This window comes from Oncorhynchus tshawytscha, linkage group LG28 (genome assembly GCF_018296145.1).
Source record: "Oncorhynchus tshawytscha isolate Ot180627B linkage group LG28, Otsh_v2.0, whole genome shotgun sequence".
Taxonomy (NCBI): Eukaryota; Metazoa; Chordata; class Actinopteri; order Salmoniformes; family Salmonidae; genus Oncorhynchus; species Oncorhynchus tshawytscha.
In genome coordinates this window covers 3,937,708-3,963,716 of record NC_056456.1, presented here as the reverse complement: position 1 = coordinate 3,963,716, position 26,009 = coordinate 3,937,708, and the positions used below count along the sequence as shown (strand labels likewise).

The 26,009-nt window shown below is 43.1% G+C and overlaps 1 protein-coding gene across 3 annotated transcripts; it reads left to right on the top strand.

The window, feature by feature from the left end:
• The first annotated feature begins 4,123 nt into the window (after positions 1-4,123).
• Positions 4,124-25,474, top strand: LOC112247702 (MAU2 chromatid cohesion factor homolog). Of its 3 annotated transcripts, none has more exons than XM_042308031.1 (19): positions 4,124-4,626; positions 4,838-4,855; positions 7,708-7,773; positions 8,134-8,229; positions 13,016-13,110; positions 13,255-13,282; positions 13,588-13,740; positions 19,576-19,722; positions 19,813-19,903; positions 20,072-20,175; positions 20,275-20,352; positions 20,485-20,559; positions 20,650-20,733; positions 20,830-20,879; positions 20,971-21,048; positions 21,220-21,331; positions 21,454-21,544; positions 21,621-21,748; positions 24,110-25,474. In XM_042308031.1, exons 1-19 carry the CDS (start codon positions 4,393-4,395, stop codon positions 24,185-24,187), a joined length of 1,806 nt encoding a protein of 601 aa, XP_042163965.1. In that variant the 5' UTR covers positions 4,124-4,392; the 3' UTR covers positions 24,188-25,474. The 3 variants fall into 3 exon arrangements, with proteins under 3 accessions (XP_042163965.1, XP_024272287.1, XP_024272286.1); XM_024416519.2 differs by having other exon boundaries at positions 4,126-4,626; positions 13,585-13,740; positions 20,485-20,550; XM_024416518.2 differs by having other exon boundaries at positions 4,127-4,626; positions 13,585-13,740.
• Positions 25,475-26,009: the final 535 nt, after the last annotated feature.

Here is a 26,009-nt window from a genome sequence, read left to right as displayed (position 1 = left end):
ATGATCAGTGAATATATTAAATGTACAGGCTACAATGTGGGGATCTCATGCATGGTAATAACTACATGTATATACGACTTGCATCCTTGGCACAAAGTTATATTCTACTCAATACATAGGCTTCATTAATGTCATTCAAACTGTTTTGAATTTGATACAACTGGCTCTGACAGCTGAGATTCATAGCTAGGTTCTGAACTAACATGTATACTGTAACGACCCTGGGTTTATAAGCGCAGATATCGACTGCCGCTTGAACATGCTTTTGCGGTATAGTCGATAGCGCGCTGGACTTCCGGCGCCGACAGAGATGGCCGCCTCGCTTCGCGTTCCTAGGAAACTATGCAGTTTTTAGTTTTTTTTATGTGTTATTTCTTACACTAGTACCCCAGGTCATCTTAGGTTTCATTACATACAGTCGAGAAGAACTACTGAATATAAGATCAGCGTCAACTCACCATCAGTACGACCAAGAATATGTTTTTCGCGACGCGGATCCTGTGTTCTGCCTTACAACCAGTGTAACCGAGTGGATCACATGCAGCGACCCAAAAAAACGACTCCGTAAAAGAGGGAGACGAGGCGGTCTTCTGGTCAGACTCCGGAGACGGGCACACCGTGCACCACTCCCTAGCATTCTTCTTGCCAATGTCCAGTCTCTTGACAACAAGGTTGATGAAATCCGAGCAAGGGTAGCATTCCAGAGGGACATCAGAGACTGTAACGTTCTTTGCTTCACGGAAACATGGCTCACTGGAGAGACGCTATCCGAAGCGGTGCAGCCAGCGGGTTTCTCCACGCATCGCGCCGACAGAAACAAACATCTTTCTGGTAAGAAGAGGGGCGGGGGCGTATGCCTTATGGCCAACGTGACATGGTGTGATGAAAGAAACATACAGGAACTCAAATCCTTCTGTTCACCTGATTTAGAATTCCTCACAATCAAATGTAGATCGCATTATCTACCAAGAGAATTCTCTTCGATTATAATCACAGCCGTATATATCCCCCCCCAAGCAGACACATTGATGGCTCTGAACGAACTATTTAACTCTCTGCAAACTGGAAACGATTTATCCGGAGGCTGCATTCATTGTAGCTGGGGATTTTAACAAGGCTAATCTGAAAATAAGACTCCCTAAATTTTATCAGCATATCGATTGCGCAACCAGGGGTGGAAAGACCCTGGATCATTGTTACTCTAACTTCCGCGACGCATATAAGGCCCTGCCCCGCCCCCCTTTCGGAAAAGCTGACCACGACTCCACTAAAACAAGAGGCTCCCACGCTGAGGTCTGTCCAACGCTGGTCCGACCAAGCTGACTCCACACTCCAAGACTGCTTCCATCACGTGGACTGGGAGATGTTTCGTATTGCGTCAGACAACAACATTGACGAATAGGCTGATTCGGTGTGCGAGTTCATTAGAACGTGCGTTGAAGATGTCGTTCCCATAGCAACGATTAAAACATTCCCTAACCAGAAACCGTGGATTGATGGCAGCATTCGTGTGAAACTGAAAGCGCGAACCACTGCTTTTAATCAGGGCAAGGTGTCTGGTAACATGACTGAATACAAACAGTGCAGCTATTCCCTCCGCAAGGCTATCAAACAAGCTAAGCGCCAGTACAGAGACAAAGTAGAATCCCAATTCAACGGCTCAGACACAAGAGGCATGTGGCAGGGTCTACAGTCAATCACGGACTACAGGAAGAAACCCAGCCCAGTCACGGACCAGGATGTCCTGCTCCCAGGCAGACTAAATAACTTTTTTGCCCGCTTTGAGGACAATACAGTGCCACTGACACGGCCTGCAACGAAAACATGCGGTCTCTCCTTCACTGCAGCCGAGGTGAGTAAGACATTTAAACGTGTTAACCCTCGCAAGGCTGCAGGCCCAGACGGCATCCCCAGCCGCGCCCTCAGAGCATGCGCAGACCAGCTGGCCGGTTTGTTTACGGACATATTCAATCAATCCCTATACCAGTCTGCTGTTCCCACATGCTTCAAGAGGGCCACCATTGTTCCTATTCCCAAGAAAGCTAAGGTAACTGAGCTAAACGACTACCGCCCCGTAGCACTCACATCCGTCATCATGAAGTGCTTTGAGAGACTAGTCAAGGACCATATCACCTCCACCCTACCTGACACCCTAGACCCACTCCAATTTGCTTACCGCCCAAATAGGTGCACAGACGATGCAATCTCAACCACACTGCACACTGCCCTAACCCATCTGGACAAGAGGAATACCTATGTGAGAATGCTGTTCATCGACTACAGCTCGGCATTCAACACCATAGTACCCTCCAAGCTCGTCATCAAGCTCGAGACCCTGGATCTCGACCCCGCCCTGTGCAACTGGGTACTGGACTTCCTGACGGGCCGCCCCCAGGTGGTGAGGGTAGGCAACAACATCTCCTCCCCGCTGATCCTCAACACTGGGGCCCCACAAGGGTGCGTTCTGAGCCCTCTCCTGTACTCCCTGTTCACCCACGACTGCGTGGCCACGCACGCCTCCAACTCAATCATCAAGTTTGCGGACGACACAACAGTGGTAGGCTTGATTACCAACAACGACGAGACGGCCTACAGGGAGGAGGTGAGGGCCCTCGGAGTGTGGTGTCAGGAAAATAACCTCACACTCAACGTCAACAAAACTAAGGAGATGATTGTGGACTTCAGGAAACAGCAGAGGGAACACCCCCCATCCACATCGATGGAACAGTAGTGGAGAGGGTAGCAAGTTTTAAGTTCCTCGGCATACACATCACAGACAAACTGAATTGGTCCACTCACACAGACAGCATCGTGAAGAAGGCGCAGCAGCGCCTCTTCAACCTCAGGAGGCTGAAGAAATTTGGCTTGTCACCAAAAGCACTCACAAACTTCTACAGATGCACAATCGAGAGCATCCTGGCGGGCTGTATCACCGCCTGGTATGGCAACTGCACCGCCCTCAACCGTAAGGCTCTCCAGAGGGTAGTGAGGTCTGCACAACGCATCACCGGGGGCAAACTACCTGCCCTCCAGGACACCTACACCACCCGATGCTACAGGAAGGCCATAAAGATCATCAAGGACATCAACCACCCGAGCCACTGCCTGTTCACCCCGCTGTTATCCAGAAGGCGAGGTCAGTACAGGTGCATCAAAGCTGGGACCGAGAGACTGAAAAACAGCTTCTATCTCAAGGCCATCAGACTGTTAAACAGCCACCACTAACATTGAGTGGCTGCTGCCAACACACTGTCAATGACACTGACTCAACTCCAGCCACTTTAATAATGGGAAATGATGTAAATATATCACTAGCCACTTTAAACAATGCTACCTTATATAATGTTACTTACCCTACATTATTCATCTCATATGCATACGTATATACTGTACTCTCTATCATCGACTGCATCCTTATGTAATACATGTATCACTAGCCACTTTAACTATGCCACTTGGTTTACATACTTATCTCATATGTATATACTGTACTCTATCATCTACTGTATCTTGCCTATGCTGCTCTGTACCATCACTCATTCATATATCCTTATGTACATATTCTTTATCCCCTTACACTGTGTATAAGACAGTAGTTTTTGGAATTGTTAGTTAGATTACTTGTTCGTTATTACTGCATTGTCGGAACTAGAAGCACAAGCATTTCGCTACACTCGCATTAACATCTGCTAACCATGTGTATGTGACAAATAAAATTTGATTTGATTTGATTTAGAAGGTCAAGGGTTCGAGACCTGCTCCCTGCTGTTTCATTACAATACCAAACGTCTTAGAGTCCATACACAGATCGGCTACATATCCGTAGGCATACAGGCATTTTTATCCTCCACTGCACAATAAGCAGGAAAATGGTTTAGCTAGCTATGTTACTTATATCTGCATTGCATGGCAAATATCAGCAAGGGCAAGCTTGCAAAATGGTACATGTCATTTGCAGTAAATGCTTTAGCTAGATTAGGACACGTGACTCCCAGGAAACAGAAAAAACACTATCGGAGTTGTCTCGATGGTAATGCATATTCATGTCATGAGACTAGTCGCACAGCGTCTCTGTCCTTTGAATACATGCGGCTGACGTCAACCCGTACCGAATATTTAAAAGGTGTTACAATAATGAGATGTATCCACCAATCCAAAGTCAAAGCCTAAACTGGACAGCCCGCTTTGTGGATAACGACCCCCCACTAATTAGGGCTGAGAGACATACAATCTTGTTAGTATATCCATCATCTTTGTCAATGACAATTTACCCAATTTAACCACTACATTCACAAGTCAGAGAGCATAACCGATCTTAGATCAGCGCCCTGGAGCAAACTATTGCTGAACAGCGGCAGTCGTGTGATAGCGGCTGTTGTTTTTGTTAGCAAAATGGCGACAAGCGGAGAAGCCCCGGAATCTTGGTATCTGGCTCTGCTCGGCTTTGCGGAACATTTTCGCACCTCAAGTCCCCCCAAGATCCGTCTCTGCGTCCACTGTCTGCAGGCGGTGTTCCAGTTTAAGCCGCCGCAGAGGGTCGAAGCCCGAACTCATCTCCAACTGGGCTCGGTACTCTACCACCACACCAAGAACACGGAACTCGCCCGGAGCCACTTGGAGAAAGCGGTGAGCATTCCCTAGGAAACGTCCAGGATATTGTGGAGGGGAAAGTAAGGCCGCAGTTATGGCAAAGCAGTATGTGTGTTGCAGATCAGAAAAGTGAACCAACGTTGTTGATTTCATCAGTGATAATATTACATTAATTGTTAGGACATCAACATTCCATGTACAAAACGGATGATTGAAACTAACTTTCGCACTCTGTTTTCTTCCACAGTGGTTCATATCACAACAAGTATCCTTTTGCATTAGAATGGTTGTGTGTGTGAGTATGCATCTAACGCAGTAGTTCTCAAACGTCTCCTCGGGGGAGACCGTTCCATTTATTTGATCTATAGAACAGCTGATTCGACTTGTTAATGAATCATCAAACCCTTGACTGGTGAATCAGGTGAGCTAGTTCAGGCCTACAACATCATAGTGACTGTTTATATGGTTGTTGTTGTGAGCCACTTAGTCAATAAGCATTGTTGTGTAAATACTATCTCAGGGATGTGCAACTCCTGTCCTGGGGGGGCCTGACTTATGTCACACTTTTCCCCAGCTAACACAGCTGACTTCAATAATCAACTAATCATGATTTTCAGTTAAGAATGCAGATAGTTTAATCAACTGTGTTTGCTAGGGATGGGGAAATGATGTCATGCTGTACTTTCGTGGTTCATGTTGCGTATAATGCTGCCACCACTTCCGCACTGAGTTCTTGTAAAGACCAGGCTGAGAAGCAAGGGACTTTTTGGTGGTTCGAGGGTTTTGAATATGGAGGACGGGGAAGGGAGGTTGATAGGGGTCAAGTACAAGGGGGGAAAAAACCTGATGAGAGAGAGAGGTACATACATACATGGGAAATCATGCTACAACAGTTCAGAAGGTGGCATTGACACGAGGAAGCTTGGGGCAGGGTCAAGGGAACAAGGAAAAACATTGGGGAAAGAGTAGATGGGTGTACAAAAATGGCAACCATACTTTTAGTAGCTCAGAAAGTGAAACTGATGAGTGACATGGAGTTGAAGAGAGTGAGGATAATGTTAAAATAAAATGGAGGAGAGGATTTGGAGCTGCAAGGGTTGATGTGTCTGTGAAGAAAGAAAAGGAATGGTTCCTGCCCAGTAGGAGTGAGATTGTTGGAGAGATCCTTGCCTTCTGGCTGATTACATATGTGGTGTCAGGTTGGGTGGAAAAGAGTTTGGTGACCGAGTCAATGAAAGGAACTTGAGGTGGACTTGCGCTGTTTAAAAAAGCGTGTGAAACAGAGGACACTGATGTGAGAAGTGTGCAGTCCGGGCATGAGACGAAGGAATGTGTAGTATCGGTGGAAAAAGGTGTGTGTGTTAACTGTAGGGGTACCCATGGTGCTGGAGATCAGAAGGGTCCTGTGAGAGAGGGGCAGGTTGAGGTTGCCAGGATCAGAGTATTATAGAAGTTGTTGTATGTTGAGTTAGTGAAGAGAGGAGGATAGGATCCCTCGCCATGACCCAAGAGGCACCCCTTTGAGTAGGCAGAGACCAATAGAGAGTGATGGGAATAATGTGCTTCAGAAAGGTTGGTTTCTTCCTTTTCAAAGCTGTGGTTATCAACTGTAGCGCAGAAATTGAACGTGAATCTCAGAAGATGGATGTGGTGACAACTGCAGAGAAGAATACTCGGGTGTAGATTTTACTGCAGAAGAGTTACAAGGTGTGTTAAACGATAGTGTCCCCTCCAAGGCTATTTTTCTCCACTTTTCCCCTCACAAAGTTGAATGAATTCACACTCCAGAAGAGTAGTTAGAAACACAGGGCTAAATAGAAATACTCCAGTATTTTATTTATTTTACCTTTATTTAACCAGGTAGGCAAGTTGAGAACAAGTTCTCATTTACAATTGAAACCTGGCCAAGATAAAGCAAAGCAGTTCGACAGATACAACGACACAGTTACACATGGAGTAAAACAAACATACAGTCAATAATACAGTATAAACAAGTCTATATACACGATGTGAGCAAATGAGGTGGGAAGGGAGGTAAAGGCAAAAAAGGCCATGGTGGCAAAGTAAATACAATATAGCAAGTAAAACACTGGAATGGTAGTTTTGCAATGGAGGAATGTGCAAAGTAGAAATAAAAATAATGGGGTGCAAAGGAGCAAAATAAATTAATTAAATACAGTAGGGAAAGAGGTAGTTGTTTGGGCTAAATTATAGGTGGGCTATGTACAGGTGCAGTAATCTGTGAGCTGCTCTGACAGTTGGTGCTTAAAGCTAGTGAGGGAGAAGTGTTTCCAGTTTCAGAGATTTTTGTAGTTCGTTCCAGTCGTTGGCAGCAGAGAACTGGAAGGAGAGGCGGCCAAAGAAAGAAGTGGTTTTGGGGGTGACTAGAGAGATATACCTGCTGGAGCGTGTGCTACAGGTGGGAGATGCTATGGTGACCAGTGAGCTGAGATAAGGGGGGACTTTACCTAGCAGGGTCTTGTAGATGACATGGAGCCAGTGTGTTTGGCGACGAGTATGAAGCGAGGGCCAGCCAACGAGAGCGTACAGGTCGCAATGGTGGGTAGTATATGGGGCTTTGGTGACAAAACGGATTGCACTGTGATAGACTGCATCCAATTTGTTGAGTAGGGTATTGGAGGCTATTTTGTAAATGACATCGCCAAAGTCGAGGATTGGTAGGATGGTCAGTTTTACAAGGGTATGTTTGGCAGCATGAGTGAAAGATGCTTTGTTGCAAAATAGGAAGCCAATTCTAGATTTAACTTTGGATTGGAGATGTTTGATATGGGTCTGGAAGGAGAGTTTACAGTCTAACCAGACACCTAAGTATTTGTAGTTGTCCACGTATTCTAAGTCAGAGCCGTCCAGAGCAGTGATGTTGGACAGGCGGGTAGGTGCAGGTAGCGTAGGTATAGTAGGTTGCGGTGTATGCACCTCTTGGTTGCAATCCGCCAATACATATTTAAAGAGAGGTCTCCAGGGGAGGTTTGCTAACCTCTGATCTAACTGGAGAAGTGTTGACCTTGCTTTCAATTATTTATTTTTTAATCTTCATTGATTGTAGTGTTGTGCAAATTGCAGAGAAACATTTTTTTCCTTTACAAGTAATACCAGATCCCTCAGTTTGAAGATGTCAAATTTGAGGCTGCAAGTCTTCTGTCAGAGCTCTATTGCCAACAGGTAAGAGAAGTGTTGTTATCCTTGGCACCCTTTACCTTCACCTTGCACTAGGCCATTTCCTGCATTCAAACAGCTCTGTCCACATGTTTGTCGTTGCCATTTTATTTGTCATCCTTTCTGTGGTCATTCAACCTTTTTTCAAGACAATGTCATACTCATTCATTTTACCTTTTGGCTGTTATGTCATCACAAAATAAGCTTGATCAGTAATCCTTGCATTGTCTTTTTCCTCATTGAGCTGCTTTTGCATGTAAGTGAACTCTGAAACTGGGATAAAGTAGCAAATGGTAGTTTAGAAAACACTTTTGATTGTAGGTTTTGGTATTGTAGGAAAAGTGATTTTCTCTGGTCTGTTTTTAGAATCTGGTTGACTCTGCAAAGCCCTTGCTGCGGAAGGCCATTCAGATCTCCCAACAGACTCCCTACTGGCACTGCAGATTACTCTTCCAACTGGCGGTACGTCAATCTAACAACTAAACCTGTACGTTTTGAAATAACCTCAATTTGGTGCCTTCAGAAAGTATTCACACCCCTTGACTTACTCCACATTTTGTTGTTATAGCCTGAATTCAAAATGGACTAAAACAAAAAACAATATCACACATCTACACACAACACCCCATAATGACAAAGATTTTAAAAAAGTTTTTAAATGCTTGCTAATTTATAGAAAATGAAATACAGGTCTCATGTTAGAACCACCTTTGGCAGCTATTACAGATGTGAGTCTTTCTGGGTAAGTCTTTAAGAGCTTTGGACACCTGGATTGTATAATATTTGCAAAAATCCTTCAAGCTCTGTCAAGTTGTGTTTTGATCTTAGCTTGACAGCCATTTTCAAGTCTTCCCATAGATTTTCAAGTAGATGTAACTAGGTCACTGAGGAACATTCAATGTCGTCTTAGTAAGCAACTCCTTGTGTTTTAGGTTATTGACCTGCTGAAAGGTGAATTTGTCTCCCAGTGTCTGCTGGAAAGCTGCTGGAAAGCCAACTGAACCAGATTTTCCTGTAGGGTTTTGCCTGTGCTTAGCGCTATTCTGTTTGTTTTTATCCCAAAACACTCGCTTGTCCTTGCCGATGACAAGCATACCCATAACATAATGCAGCCACCACCATGCTTGAAAATCGGTAGTGGTAGTCAGTGATGTCGTATTGGATTTGCCCCAAACAAGCTTTGTATTCAGGACATGAAGTTAATTTCTTTGTAACATTTTTTTGTCTCTACAGTTTTATACCAAAGAAACGCAACATGTAAAGTGTTTGTTTCATGAGCTGAAAAACAAAGAAGCTTATTGGGCTAAAATTGTGTGCTTCCGGTTTAGCAAGTGCCCATCCTTAAGACACATTGTATATGATTCACTGATTGAAGACTCCATGAGTCAGGAGAGTTCTGTTTTACGGTTATGAGGTTTTCTGTTGACCTACTTTACTCTTTTTGTGAGCACCAACGCTGCACAAATGTCAACCTGCTGTCTCCATTCGCTGGGGAAAGGAGACATTGGGTTTGGATAGGAGGGGAAGGGGAGTGACCTTTGGTCGTTTTAATTTTTTTTTTGTTTTTGTCAGTTTTCTCTTATCTTTGCAAATGCTTGGTCTGTTCACACATTTTTCCTTTCAATATTTTAGATGGCTAATAATAGTAATATTGGAATAGGTAGGCCTAATCCTATAAAGTTTTTATCTTGGAATATTAAGAAGATGCATAATCTTGTCAAGGGTCTGAAAAAGCTAACAGCAAAGGTGGTATTTTTTTTTTTTACAAGAGACCCATTTACTCATTAAAGATCAGTCAAGGCTACAAAACTCCAGGTTCAGTCAGGTTTTCCACTCAGACTTTAACTCTATAGCTGGAGTGGTTGCACTTTTGGTTAGTAAAATCATACATTTCTCTACTACTATTATTTCAGACACCATTATTTTTCTCGTATTGAGTATTTCTTTATTGATCGTAAGTTACTTCCAAATATCACCTCTTCTGAATATTTACCCATTGTAATTTCTGACCTTGGACCTTTAGCCCTCGACATCCTATCAGGACAAACTCGTACTCCTCTCTGGAGATTTAATTATCTTCTCCTGTCTGATTGCAGACTTCTGTAAAGTTCTCTACTTCTATTGATCGTTTTATTTTTTCAAATCATAAAAGCTCAACCTCTCATTCTCTTTTATGGGAATCACTTAAGGCCTTATTTTTCTCATTTACACAAAACTCAGGAAGCTAAACTAGACTAACTCTAGAGCCATCCTTCACTTAGACCCCTAAAATGCCTTGATGCCTTCTCCAGAGCTGTAAAAGCAATGGTTGAACTTACAATCTGAATTCAACCTCTTGTCCACTACAGATGCAGAACGGTTACTATTGCGTTCACGTGGTACCTACTATGAACATGGCGACAGGGCAAGTCGTCTACTCACACACCAATTTAAAACGCTGCACTTCTACCTGTCCGATTCCCCAAATGAAAGATTCCTCTCATAGCTTGATTTCTGATACTACAGGGATCAATGACACCTTCAAATGTTTATTCCTCCCTGGCCTGTATATGTCTACATTTCCATCAGATACTGCCAATATGACAACATTTCTGTCTGAACTGGAGATGACCCTGATTCTCCTCTCAGCCTGGAAGTTCGTCTATCAAGTTGATGCAGAGTAGTAAGGCTCCAGGGCTGATGGGTTTCCAACTTCTTTAAGAAATTCTATACCAAGTTAGCCCCTTTTGTCTATGTATAATGAATCACTTTAACGTGGCTCACTGCCATCTACCCTAACACCCCTTAAAGGGAAAGACCCTACTTCCTGTTCTTCATTTAGGCACCTAAGCCTCAATGTGGATGTAAAGGTGCTAGAGGGGTCTGGGAGTAAGTAGTCTTACCAGGACTCTTATAAAAGGCTGTTTTTTTCCTGTGATAAAGGATTATTTGCTGCTGTTAAAATCTGGATCATTCCTGCAGTGCTCCAGCAGACAGACTTGCCTTTTCAGTTTAAGCTCTCTGGTCTCAAATACCTTGGAGTGAATGTAACTTGTTCATTTCATTCATGCTCCCCTGCTTACGCGAATGAAATCTGATTTTCAGAGCTGTGGTAGCTTACCACTGTCACTTATAGGAAGGGTTGATGCTGTAAAAATGAACAGTTTATCCAAATTCCTTTATCTATTTCAATCTATCCCATAGTTTTTTAATTTTTTTATAAAGAATTAAAAAATCTAAAAAAAAAAAGGTCAGACTGTTACCACATTTATCTGGGGATGAAAGGTACCTAGAGTTAGATCTTTACTTCAGAGATTCAAGGTTAGTGGAGGGCTGGCACTACCCAATTTTTTACACTATTACCGGGCAGCCAACAGAATTGCTATTCTGGCTACAAGTTCCAGATACCCCATGCTGCCACCTAGAGGCACATTATGGTATTTCTGCTTCTCTTCCTGCTTTTCTACTCTGCTCTTCTCTCCCAGCATCTCCTTCTGGCTATACTGGCAATCCTGTAGTGCTTTCCACACTTAAGATTTGGTACCAGTTTCGACAGCATTTTTAAATTCTCCTCTGCATCTACTATGGGCCTTATTGATAAGAGTCACTTATTCTCTGCTTCCCTAATAGATAATGCTTTCTCTCACTGGAAAAGGAAAGGTATTAAGTCCTTCCAAGATGTTTATATGTAAATGACATTGTTCTAGTTTTCCCAACCTGGCCTCTAAATACTCTTTGCCTCCATCTCACTTTTTCCGTTACCATCAAATTAGGCATTGTGTCTCCTCTCAATTTTCTGGCTTCCCTGCTCCACCCCCTTGCCAACCCTGGGATGGCTTATTTATTGCCTCTATTACCTCGACAGAGAGCAGTCTTTTCTCAGATGTATCTGTGTATTATGTCATTGGACAAACACACCACCAACAACTAAATATGCTTGGGTACGGGAAATGGTTGTTGAATTTACACAGGAGTGGTGGGATGAAGCTATTGATAGAGTAGAGCTCCACTACATCTTGTGCTCGGCCTCATACAATTTTAAGGTTTTACATAGAGTGCATCCATCCACCTGACAGGTGTGGCACATCAAGAAGCTGATTAAACAGCATGATCATTACTCAGGTGTACCTTGTGCTGGGGACAAGAAAAGGCCGCTCTAAAATGTGCAGTTTAATCACACAACGCCACAGATGTCTGAAGTTTTGAGAGAGCGTGCAATTGGCATGCTGACTGCATGAGCTGTAGAGCTGCTGCCAGAGAATTTAATTTTCAATTCTCTACCATAAGCCGCCTCCGTTTTAGAATTTGGAAGTACGTCCAACCGGCCTCACAACAGCAGACCACGTGTAACCACGCCAGCCCAGGACCTCAACATCCAGCTTCTGAAACTCTGGGATCATCTGAGATCACCCGCCTGGACAGCTGATGAAACTTAGGAGTATTTCTGTCTGTAATAAAGACCTTTTGTGAGAAACTCATTCTGATTGGCTGGGCCTGACTCCCCAGTTGGTTGGCCAAGTCAAGTGAAATCCATAGATTAGGGCCTAATACATGCATTTTAATTGTCTGATTTCTTTATATGAACTGTAACTCAGTAAAACAGTTTCTTTTCTTTCAGTATACTTTAGTGCCTTATTGCAAACAGAATGCATGTTTTGGATTTTTTTTCTTCTGTCATTTAGCTTAGTATTGTGGAGTAACTACAATGTTGTTGCTCCATCCTCAGTTTTCTCCTATCACAACTGTTAAAATCACCAAAATCACTCATAGTGAAGTCCCTGAGCGGTTTCTTTCCTCTCCGGCAACTGCGTTAGGAAGGACGCCTGTATTTTTATAGTGACTGGGTGTATTGACACACCATCTAAAGTGTAATGAATAACTTCACCATGCTCAAAGGGATATTCAATGTCTAATATTTCTACCAATAGGTTCCTTTCTTTGCACGGCATTGGGAACCTCCTGGTCTTTGGTTGAATCTTTTTGAAATTCACTGCTCGACTGAGGGACCTTACAATTATCTGTATGTGCGGGGTACAGAGATGAGGTAGTCATTCAAAAAATCATGTTAAACATTGTACACAGTGAGTCCATGTGACTGAACATGTTTAGGCTTGCCATAACAATCTAAATTTAACCCATTTTAAGTTCATGCTGTAACAACAAAATGTGGAACATGTAAAGGGGTGTGAATACTTTCTGAAGGAACTGTACTTTTATATATTGATCATTAGTTACTTTGCTCAAATGGTCCTGTTTTTCTTCCCCTCAGCAACTGCACACGCTGGAGAAGGATCTAGTGTCAGCCTGTGACCTCCTGGGGGTCGGGGCAGAGTATGCCCGGGTAGTGGGCTCCGAGTACACCAGGTAGTGTATCATGGTACAACATAAGTTGAACCATTTGAGCAGTTTTCGTCACGCACGTACATTGTCAAAGTGTTTTACTGCTCTGATGACTAATAGTCTGGTTATACAATGTTACTGAACCTTGTTTTCTATCCTTCTGCACAGAGCCCTCTTTCTTTTGAGTAAAGGAATGGTAAGTTGAGAAACATACTGATCATCTCAAGATTCTCTCATGATGAATTCAAATTAAGTAATGATAATTTTTATGACGTAAATTCAATATTCAATTCTGCTGGAGGCACTTGGACCATTGCTTCCTGAACTGTTTTAATGAGTCTCGATGCCCACCTAATAAACAAAAAATGTTATTTTGTGCTGTTTAATTAAAGGGATAATCCACCCCTATCCACTAATTCCTAAGATTAACAGTGTTAAATAACACAATGTTCCTTTTTTTAAGGAAAGTGAAATGTCACCCTGTGTGTTTGTCTAAAGCTGCTGCTGATGGAGAGGAAGCTGGGGGAAGTGCACCCCCTGTTGACTCTGTGTGGGACCATCGTGGAGAACTGGCAGGGAAACCCCATCCAGAAGGAGTCTCTCAGGGTCTTCTTCCTGGTGCTGCAGGTCACACACTACCTGGACGCTGGACAGGTACAGCATCAGTATCGTCTTCTATTCGCCAAGAGCATTTACACATACCAGGATAGACTATATATATATATTACACACACAGTTGAAGTCAGAAGTTTGCATACACCTTAGCCAAATACATTTACACTCAGTTTTTCACATTTCCTGACATTTAATCCTGGTAAAAATTCCCTGTCTTTAGGTCAGTTAGGATCACCACTTTATTTTCAGAATGTGAATTGTCAGAATAATTTAAAGAGAATGATTGATTTATTTCAGCCTGTATTGTATTGTAAATGAGAACTTGTTCTCAACTTGCCTACCTGGTTAAATAAAGGTGAAATAAATAAATAAAATAATTTCTTTCATCACATTCCCAGTGGGTCAGAAGTTTACATACACTCAATTAGTATTTGTTAGCATTGCCTTTAAATTGTTTAACTTTGGTTAAATGTTTCGGGTAGCCTTCCACAAGCTTCCCACAATAATTTTGGTGAATTTTGGCCCATTCCTCCTGACAAAGCTGGTGTAACTGAGTCAGGTTTGTAGGCCTCCTTGCTCACACATGCTTTTTCAGTTCTGCACATACATTTTCTATAGGATGGAGGTCAGGGCTTTGTGATGGCCACTCCAATACCTTAACTTTGTTGTCCTTAAGCCATTTTGCCACAACTTTGGAAGTATGCTTGGGGTCATTGTCCATTTGGAAGACCCATTTGCGACCAAGCTTTAACTTCCTGACTGATGTCTTGAGATGCTGCTTCAATATATCCACATAATTTTACTTCCTCATGATGCCATCTATTTTGTGAAGTGCACCAGTCCCTCCTGCAGCAAAGCACCCCCACAACATGATGCTGCCACCCCCGTGCTTTAAATAAGCATGCCCCATTCAAGAAATTTAGAACCAGGAACAGATATAGCCCTTGGTTCTCTCCAGACCTGACTGCCCTTATCCAACACAAAAACATCCTATTGCGTTCTGCATTAGCATCGAACAGCCCCCGTGATATGCAACTTTTCAGGGAAGCTAGAAACCAATATACACAGGCAGTTAGAAAAGCCAAGGCTGGCCATGCCCAAGCCTTCCCCATTTCTCCTTCTCCCAAATTCAGTCAGCTGATGTTCTGAAAGAGCTGCAAAATCGGAACCCCTACAAATCAGCCGGGCTAGACAATCTGGACCTTTTTTTTTTTCTAAAATTATCTGCCGAAATTGTTGCCACCCCTATTACTAGCCTGTTCAACCTCTCTTTCGTGTCGTCTGAGATTCCCAAAGATTGGAAAGCGGGGACACTCTTGACCCAAACTGCTACAGACCTATATCTATCCTACCCTGCCTTTCTAAGGCCTTCGAATGCCATGTCAACAAACAGATTACCAACCATTTCGAATTCCACAATACCTTCTATGCTATGTAATCTGGTTTCAGAGCTGGTCATGGGTGCACCTCAGCCACGCTCAAGGTCCTAAACGATATCTTAACCGACTCTGTCAATCACCACATCCTCATCGGCAGACTCTACAGCCTTGGTTTCTCAAATGATTGCCTCGCCTGGTTCACCAACTACTTCTCTGATAAAGTTCAGTGTGTCAAATCGGAGGGTCTGCTGTCTGGACCTCTGGCAGTCTCTATGGGGGTGCCACAGGGTTCAATTCTGGGACCGACTCTCTTCTCTGTATACATCAATGATGTCGCTCTTGCTGGTGAGTCTCTGATCCACCTTTACGCAGACGACACCATTCTGTATACTTCTGGCCCTTCTTTGGACACTGTGTTAACAACCGTCCAGGCGAGCTTCAATGCCATAAAACACTCCTTCCGTGTCCTCCAATTGCTCTTAAATACAAGTAAAACTAAATGCATGCTCTTCAACCGATTGCTGCCTGCACCTGCCCGCCTGTCCAACATCACTACTCTGGACGGCTCTGACTTAGAATATGTGGACAACTACAAATACCTAGGTGTCTGGTTAGACTGTAAACTCTCCTTCCAGACTCACATCAAACATATCCAATCCAAAGTTAAATCTAGACTTGGCTTCCTATTTCGCAACAAAGCATCCTTCACTCATGCTGCCAAACATACCCTTGTAAAACCGACCATTCTACCAATCCTCGACTTCGGTGATGTCATTTACAAAATAGCCTCCAATACCCTACTCAATAAATTGGATGCAGTCTATCACAGTGCCAACCGTTTTCTCACCAAAGCCCCATTTACTACCCACCACTGCGACCTGTACACTCTCGTTGGCTGGCCCTCGCTTCATACTCGTCGCCAAACCCACTGGCTCCAGGTCATCTACAAGACCCTGCTAAGTAAAGTCAGGTCACCATAGCAGCACCCATCTGTAGCACGCGCTCCAGCAGGTATATCTCTCTGGTCACCCCCAAAACCAATTCTTACTTTGGCCACCTCTCCTTCCAGTTCTCTGCTGCCAATGACTGGAACAAACTGCAAAAATCTGTGAAACTGCAAACACTTATCTCCTTCACTAGCTTTAAGCACCAGCTGTCAGTGCAGCTCACAGATTACTGCACCTGTACACAGCCCACCTATAATTTAGCCCAAACAACTACCTCTTTCCCTACTGTATTTATTTTATTTATTTATTTTGCTCCTTTGCACCCCATTATTTTTATTTCTACTTTGCACATTCTTCCACTGCAAATCTGCCATTCCAGTGTTTTACTTGCTATATTGTATTTACTTTGCCACCATGGCCTTTTTTTTGCCTTTACCTCCCTTCTCACCTCATTTGCTCACATTGTATATATACTTATTTTTCTACTGTATTATTGACTGTATGTTTGTTTTACTCCATGTGTAACTCTGTGTTGTTGTATGTGTCGAACTGCTTTGCTTGACCTTGGCCAGGTCGCAATTGTAAATGAGAACTTGTTCTCAACTTGCCGACCTGGTTAAATAAAGGTGAAATAAAACAAATGGTTGGGATGGTGTTCTTCGGGTTGCAAGCCTCTCACATTTTCCTACAAACATAACGATGGTCATTATGGCCAAACAGTTCTATTTTTGTTTCATCAGACCAGAGGACATTCCTCCAAAAATAATCATCTTGTCCCCATGTGCAGTTGCAAACCGTAGTCTGGCTTTTTAATGGTGGTTTTGGAGCAGTGGTTTTGGAGCAGTGGCTTCTTCCTTGCTGAGCGGCCTTTCAGGTTATGTCGATATAGGTCTCGTTTAACTGTGGATATAGATACTTTTATACCCGTTTCCTCCAGCATCTTCAAGGTCCTTTGCTGTTGTTCTTGGATTGATTTGCACTTTTCTCACCAAAGTACGTTTATCTCCAGGAGACAGAACCAATAACCTACTCAATAATGGTTGGGATGGTGTTCTTCGGGTTGCAAGCCTCCCACATTTTCCTACAAACTTAACGATGGTCATCCTGAGCGGTATGACGGCTGCATTGTCCCATGGTGTTTATACTTGCGTACTATTGTTTGTTCAGATGAACGTGGTACCTTCAGACGTTTGGGAATTGCTCCCAAAGATGAACCAGACTTGTGGAGGTCTACAAAAAAATTTTAGGTCTTGGCTGATTTTTGATTTTCCCATGATTTCAAGCAAAGAGGCACTGAGTTTGAATGTTGGCCTTGAAATACATCCACAGGTACACCTCCAATTGACTCAAATTATGTCAATTAGCCTGTCAGAAGCTTCTAAAGCCATGCTATCATTTTTTGGAATTTTCCAAGCTGTTTAAAGGCACATTCAACTTAGTGTATGTAATCTTCTGACCCACTGGAATTATGATACAGTGAAATAATCTGTCTGAAAACAATTGTTGGAAAAATTACTTGTGTCATGCACAAATTAGATGTCCTAACCGACTTGCCAAAACTATAGTTTGTTATCAAGAAATTTGTGTTGTGGTTGAAAAACAAGTTTTAATAACTCCAACCTAACCGTATGTAGACTTCAACTGTGTGTGTGTGTATATATATATATATATACTGCTCAAAAAAATAAAGGGAACACTAAAATAACACATCCTAGATCTGAATGAATGAAATATTCTTATTAAATACTTTACATAGTTGAATGTGCTGACAACAAAATCACACAAATTATCAATGAAATCAAATTTATCAACCCATGGGGGTCTGGATTTGGAGTCACACTCAAAATTAAAGTGGAAAACCACACTACAGGCTGATCCAACTTTGATGTAATGTCCTTAAAACAAGTCAATGAGGCTCAGTAGTGTGTGTGTGGCCTCCACGTGCCTGTATGACCTCCCTACAACGCCTGGGCATGCTCCTGATGAGGTGGCGGATGGTCTCCTGAGGGATCTCCTCCCAGACCTGGACTAAAGCATCCGCCAACTCCTGGACAGTCTGTGGTGCAACGTCACCCCAAAGTTGGTGGATGGAGCGAGACATGATGTCCCAGATGTGCTCAATTGGATTCAGGTCTGGGGAACGGGCGAGCCAGTCCATAGCATCAATGCCTTCCTCTTGCAGGAACTGCTGACACACTCCAGCCACATGAGGTCAAGCATTGTCTTGCATTAGGAGGAACCCAGGGCCAACCGCCCCAGCATATGGTCTCACAAGGGGTCTGAGGATCTCATCTCGGTACCTAATGGCAGTCAGGCTACCTCTGGCGAGCACATGGAGGGCTGTGCAGCCCCCCAAAGAAATGCCACCCCACACCATGACTGACCCACAGCCAAACCGGTCATGCTGGAGGATGTTGCAGGCAGCAGAACGTTTTCCACGGCGTCTCCAGACTCTGTCACGTCTGTCACATGTGCTCAGTGTGAGCCTGCTTTCATCTGTGAAGAGCACAGGGCGCCCGTGGCGAATTTGCCAATCTTGGTGTTCACTGGCAAATGCCAAATGTCCTGCACGGTGTTGGGCTGTAAGCACAACCCCCACCTGTGGACGTCGGGCCCTCATACCACCCTCATGGAGTCTGTTTCTGACCGTTTGAGCAGACACATGCACATTTGTGGCCTTGCTGGAGGTCATTTTTCAGGGCTCTGGCAGTGCTCCTCCTGCTCCTCCTTGCACAAAGGCGGAGGTAGCGGTCCTGCTGCTGGGTTGTTACCCTCTTACGGCCTCCTCCACGTCTCCTGATGATGTACTGGCCTGTCTCCTGGTAGCGCCTCCATGCTCTGGACACTACACTGACAGACACAGCAAACCTTCTTGCCACAGCTCGCATTGATGTGCCATCCTGGATGAGCTGCACTACCTGAGCCACTTGTGTGGGTTGTAGACTCCGTCTCATGCGACCACTAGAGTGAAAGCACCGCCAGCATTCAAAAGTGACCAAAACATCAGCCAGGAAGCATAGGAACTGAGAAGTGGTCTGTGGTCACCACCTGCAGAACCACTCCTTTATTGGGGGTGTCTTGCTAATTGCCTATAATTTCCACCTGTTGTCTATTCCATTTGCACAACAGCATGTGAAATTTTATTGTCAATCAGTGTTTCTTCCTAAGTGGACAGTTAGATTTCACAGAAGTGTGATTGACTTGGAGTTACATTGTGTTTAAGTGTTCCCTTTATTTTTTTGAGCAGTGTATATCTATATCAGCAATTCACACGCTCTAGGTACAGTAGCTATATACACTTAACAGACAGGGTATGGCCTGAGTAATCATCGCAAAGGCCTGCTTTCTGTATTTGAGTGTGGTCACTGGTCACAAAATATAAGGGCCTGTTATTGAAACCTGTTTGAAATGGGACTTAATTTCTGTGTGCTTATTGCTCCTAATTCCTGTCGTGTTGATGAAGTTATACAACGCTCAGGCATTATTTCATATGTAGCCCCACTTGTAAAGGCACTGCTGTGATGAATGCATTGTATTTGGGCTGATAGGTGAAGAGTGTGAAGCCGTGTCTGAAGCAGCTGCAGCAGTGCATCCAGACCATCTCTACACTCCACGACGATGAGATCCTACCCAGTAACCCTGCCGACCTGTTCCACTGGCTTCCCAAGGAGCACATGTGTGTCCTCGTCTACCTGGTGGGATACAGACACTGCACATGACGTTTCACCTCTATGGGTCATATTGTTGTCACTACATATGTTAAAAAAGGGGACTTTCTCCCACAGGTGACAGTCATGCACTCCATGCAAGCAGGCTACCTGGAGAAGGCCCAGAAATACACAGACAAAGCTCTGATGCAACTGGAAAAGCTCAAAAGTAAGTCCTGGGAATCCTCGCCTATAGAGGTAATTTAATTGGATCTCTGTGGTCCTCTGAACCATACCCTCTCAACAGCTCCCAGTGCCTTTTTTCATTCAGCAGCAGTAGTAGTATTCATGTTTGTTGGTAACGTTCTGTTATTGATTGTATTGTCGTGTTTTCTAGTGCTGGACTCCAGCCCCATCCTCTCCACGTTCCAAGTCATCCTACTGGAACACATCATCATGTGTCGACTCGTCACTGGTCACAAGGCCACGGCACTGCAGGAGGTATAGAACTAGCTTAACATGCGCATTCATTCATGTATACAGAGCGTTGGACTGAAGCGCACGTGACCTGCTTGATTTTTCATCTTCCCCTATTCTCAGATCTCTCAGGTGTGTCAGCTGTGCGCTCAGTCCCCAAGGTTGTTCACCAACCACGCATCCCAGCTACACACCCTGCTAGTGAGTATCAGTCATTTCTCAAGCCTTTTAATGTGATTTCTTATATCTATACGTTATAAATGGTAGTAATTTTGTCCTGTTTTTCTGTGTTGTGCCAATCACATCCCTTATCACGCTTGTGGTCTGTTCCAGGGTCTGTACTGCATCTCCGTGAACTGCATGGATAACGCAGAGGCGCAGTTCACTGCTGCCCTGCGGGTGAGTGACGTGAGTGTGTCTAAGATACCTATTGGCAACATTTAGTAACCTCTTATATTTCTTGGTGTGTTTACTGAAATACTTGTTTCACTCTTCCAGCTGACGACGCACCAGGAGCTGTGGGCGTTCATCGTGACCAACTTGGCCAGCGTCTACATCAGGGAAGGCAACAGGCACCAGGAGGTCAGAGGGCATCGGCTGCATTCAGAATCGCATTGTTGTAGTGCTGAATGGCACTTTTTGACTTGGGTCTGATGTCCCTTTTTTTTGTTATAACAGCTTTATAGCCTGTTGGAGAGGATAAACCCAGATCACAACTTCCCTGTCAGGTAGGAGAATGTGTTTATGTATTTTGGCAGTTCCAAGTGCAATCTTGCCATGTTTGAGTCTAAATGGACTCCTCTTCCCCTTCTGTTCCAGCTCTCACTGTCTGCGAGCAGCAGCCTTCTACATCCGTGGACTGCTCTCTTTCTTCCAGGGACGATACAATGAGGCCAAGTAAGTTCACCTATGACTCACCAGACATTGTAGGAACAAGTTGTTTATGTTTCCAATACATGACATACAAATAATACCTTCAACACTTTGAATACTTGCTCAGTTGGAAAGAGAGCCTGAGAGCACAACTGTGAAGCCTAAACAAATGTGCGTACGACTGTGTCCCATTAGGCGGTTCCTGAGGGAGACTCTGAAGATGTCCAATGCCGAAGACCTGAATCGTCTGACCGCATGCTCTCTGGTCCTACTGGGCCATATCTTCTATGTGCTGGGGAACCACCGGGTGAGATCACAGGGCACTCCAGGGTTTTCTAGCAGTGTTTCCCAGACCACATAATGCCTCAGAGCAATGCTAGGAGGTGTGATTCAATCTGAACCATGCATTTGGTGCGGTGTTTCCTCCAGGAGAGCAACAACATGGTTGTTCCAGCTATGCAGCTGGCCAGCAAGATCCCCGACATGTCAGTCCAGCTCTGGTCCTCAGCTCTGCTCAAGGGTAAGATGGTGTGTGTGTGTGTGTGTGTGTGTGTGTGTGTGGGGGGTACTGACTGGGACTGTTTTCCTCCCTGTAGATCTAAACAAGGCGTGTGGGAACACGATAGATGCCCACGAGGCGGCTCAGATGCATCAGAACTTCTCCCAGCAGCTCCTGCAGGACCACATCGCTGCCTGCAGTCTCCCTGAGCACAACCTCATCAGTGTAAGGATCCATCAATCAGGCTATCAATATGTATATAATTCATGCACAGCCTTCTAAAGCATTACTTCATTAGGATAAGAACTCATCAATCTATCAGTTAGTCATACGTCAATATTTTTGTACTGCACCATGGCGAATATTTATCCACCCAAAATGTCCAACATTTACACTACCGGTCAAAAGGTTTACAACACCGCCTCATTCAAGGAGTTTTCTTTATTTGACTATTTTCTACATTGTAGAGTAATAGTGAAGACTTCAAAACTATGAAATAACACATATGGAATCATGTAGTAACCACAAAGGGTGTTAAACAAATCAAAATATATTTGAGATTCTTTGAATATCCACCCTTTGCCTTGATGACAGTTAGATAGCGCTTGATGTTTTTTGAGACTGCACTTGAAGATACTTTCAATGTTCTTGAAGTGTTGACTGACCTTCATGTCTTAAAGTAATGGACTGTTTCTCTTTGCTTATTTGACCTGTTCTTACCATAATGTGGACTTGGTCTTTTACCAAATAGGGCTGTCTTCTGTATACCACCCCTACCTTGTCACAACACAACTGATTGGCTCAAACGCATTAAGAATGAAATTCCACAAATTAACATTTAAAACCTCTTATGGCTGAGATCCCGTTAACGGGATCGACTGAACAGCCAGTGAAATTGCAGGGCGCCAAATTCAAACAGAAATATAATAATTGAAATTCCTCAAACATACAAGTATTTTACACCATTTTAAAGATAAACTTGTTGTTAATCCCACCACAGTGTCCGATTTCAAAAAGGCTTTACGACGAAAGCTTACCATGCGATTATGTTAGGTCAGCACCTAGTCACAGTAAAACACAGCCATTTTTCCAGCCAAAGAGAGGAGTCACAAAGCAGAAATAGAGAAAATGAATCACTAACCTTTGATGATCTTCATCAGATGACACTCATAGGACTTCATGTTACACAAAATATGTATGTTTTTTCGATAAAGTTCATATTTATATCCAAAAATCTAAGTTTATATTGGTGCGTTATATGTTCAGTAATGTTTTGCTTCCAAAACATCTGGTGATTTTGCAGAGAGCCACATCAATTTACAGAAATACTCATTATAAACATTGATAAAAGATACAAGTGTTGTGCATGGAACTTTAGATACACTTCTCCTTAATGCAACCGCTGTGTCAGATTTCAAAAAAGCTTTACGGAAAAAGCACACCATGCAATAGAGTACAGTGCTCAGGCACCAAAACAAGCCATACAGATACCCGCCATGTTGTGGAGTCAACAAAGTCAGAAATGGCATTATAAATATTGACTTTGCTCTTCATCAGAATGCACTCCCAGGAATTCCAGTTCCACAGTAAATGTTTGTTTTGTTCAATAAAGTCCATTTATGTCTAAATACCTCCTTTTTGTTCACGTTTAGTTCACAAATCCAAATTCATGAGGGGCGAGCACTAGGTCCAGACAAAGTCAAAAAGTTCCGTTACAGTTCGTAGAAACATGTCAAACGATGTATAGAATCAATCTTTAGGATGTTTTTAACATACATCTTCAATAATGTTCCAACCGGACAATTCCTTTGTATTTAGAAATGCAATGGAACGCAGCTCGCTCTCACAGCTGCGCGCATGACTCTTACTCAATCAGCTCTTATTCTCTCCTTCACAGTAGAAGCCTGAAACAAGGTTCTAAAGACTGTTGACATCTAGTGGAAACCTTAGGAAGTGCAATCGGACCAAATTTACACTATCTTGGCTAGGCAATGAGTTAAAACCACAATCCTCAGATTTCCCACTTCCTGGTTGGATTTTGTCTCAGGTTTTTGCCTGCCATATGAGTTCTGTTATACTCAAACACCATTCAAACAGTTTTAGAAACTTCAGAGTTTTCTATCAAAATCTACTAATAATATGCACATCTTAGCTTCTGGGCCTGAGCAGCAGGCAGTTTACTCTGGGCACCTTATTCACCCAAGCTACTCAATACCGCCCCCCAGCCATAAGAAGTTTTAACAAGGCACCCCTGTTAATTGAAATGCATTCCAGGTGACTACCTCATGAAACTGGTTGAGAGAATGCCCAAGCGTGTGCAAAGCTGTCAAGGCAAAGGGTGGCTACTTTGAAGAATCTCAAATATAAACTCTATTTTGATTTAACACTTTTTTGGGGTTACTACATGATTCCATAAGTGTTACTTCATAGTTTTGATGTATTCACTATTATTGTACAATGTAGAACATAGTACAAATAAAAACCCTTAAATGAGTAGTTGTTCTAAAACTTTTGACTAGTAATGTACATGCACAGCTAGAGGAATTAATGTGAGACGGTGAGCTGATGGACTGACTGTTGTTGCAGTGGACGGATGGACCACCTCCAGTGGGCCAGTTTCAGGCACAGAACGGACCCACTACCAGCCTGGCCAGCCTGCTCTGAGCACCACCACGCCAGGACCGGCTGAGAGGGGATAGAAGTGAAGGGAAAGAAAAGAAGAGGGAGACTCGTAATGCTGCTGATCTGCATACAGCCTGGATGCCGGTCTGTTTGAACATTGTTGTTACCATGCCAACGAGAAGCACTAACTAATGCTGAAATGGAATACTACAGAGAGAGAGAACCTCAGACTGCCACCGGACATTTAATGAAAGTAGAGTACCTTATCGAGTTGAAACCTCACATCTAATCTTATTTTTTTTTCTCAAGTTTTTACTGATATCCACATGGCAGTCAAAGCTAGCTTTTTGGTCTAGCCGGTGGTGTGTATGGTTGACTTTGAATTGCTGACAACAAGGGTTCCGTAGAAGGTTTTTACACACAGAGAGAAAAGACACCGCCCCTACCCCAAGCTCAAAGCAGAACAATACACCAGTGAGAAGACAGTCACTGGAGCGAGAGAACTTTAAAACATGGTTCGGTCCTACACAACAGTCCTAGTGGGCAATAAAGGCATTGGATTGGGTGAATATTTTAGTCGTTTTTATTATGTTTTTACTCAACTTTTTAATGGCAGTGGTGTTGGCACCCCCCTTTTTTTCGCATCTAAAAAGTATTGTCCGCCTGAACTCTACTACAGTACCCATTGCAACCAGAGGAGGGCACTGCATAGTCATATTTGAGAAACCTGTTGGTGAAATGGCAAAGGACACTTTTAGTTGTATTTTATGAAACAGTTTTTAAATGGTGGTTTTTCAAGAATACCACAAGTCACTTTTTCTTTGTATGGTGTATCACAATGCTGATTCTTATTTTCCAGACTTACAAACCATTTTGCAATGACACCTATGTGTTGTAAATATTAACCATTTATTTTACCAAATGAATCATTTATTAGATTTTGTAAAGTTTAACTATTTATATACCAGGTTTAACAATATATTAGTTTCACGTTTCTTTCTTTATGCAGATATGTTTTTGTAATATGGCATGTAAACATTTAGACTTTTTCCCTGTTGTGTATTTTGCTGTTTCTTATGAATGATTGAAACATGTAGAAGCTAGGTTTGGTCAGTTGTGGAGCAAACTGCTCGAGCTACGACAGCCTTATCAAGTCTTTTTATACTATGGGGTTATTATGGGTTGGTTATTTTCTTTGCTGGTATTGTTTTAAATAATTCAACACGATATCAAGAAGTCTCAAATAGAATTGCTAAAGGAAATTGAGTTATTTTGCATTCATTTTTTTTTTAAATAAAAAAATAATGCTGATCTGAACACTCCAACATACAAACGTTATCTTCAACTTTTCTTTTGAGACCAAATAAATAGGCTATTACAGAGCATTGGTCCTGATTTGAGACAACAGATCATCTAACCACTCTGCTCAACTCATGTAACAGACACCTTGACCCCAATCCTATGAGAATTGGCTTTACACAACACTTAAAATGCTCATTTTCACATTTTTGCTTGAGGGCACATTCATGCCCACAATGTAGGCTGGAAGAGATGTGTGGAAATGGCTGAAGGCCAGGCAATGGTACTTTGAAAGGAACTATTAAGAACATTGTTTCTGCATTGGAAATGTCTCTTCCCCTCTATACCCCTTCCTGAGAGAACGGTAAAACCAAAGGTTTAATTGTGTGTAGTAACCAAGGTTTGAATTACACTTAAAATGTTGGCCAGACCAATCTTCACATTATTAACCTTTTTGGAGGTTTCCATGTTAATATTGTGAAGCTTATGGGAGAGCCCAGCCCTTCAATGGTCTTGATTTTTGTCCTCCAGACATTGATCAAACCTAAATGAATAATGATGTGAA

Coding starts and splice junctions, on each gene's coding strand:
- LOC112247702 (XM_024416518.2), top strand. CDS start 4,393: ATGGCGACAAGCGGAGAAGCCCCGGAATCTTGGTATCTGGCTCTGCTC. Junction 7,774..8,133: donor CAGAGCTCTATTGCCAACAG/GTAAGAGAAGTG, acceptor GTCTGTTTTTAG/AATCTGGTTGACTCTGCAAA. Junction 20,880..20,970: donor GATCACAACTTCCCTGTCAG/GTAGGAGAATGT, acceptor CTTCTGTTCCAG/CTCTCACTGTCTGCGAGCAG.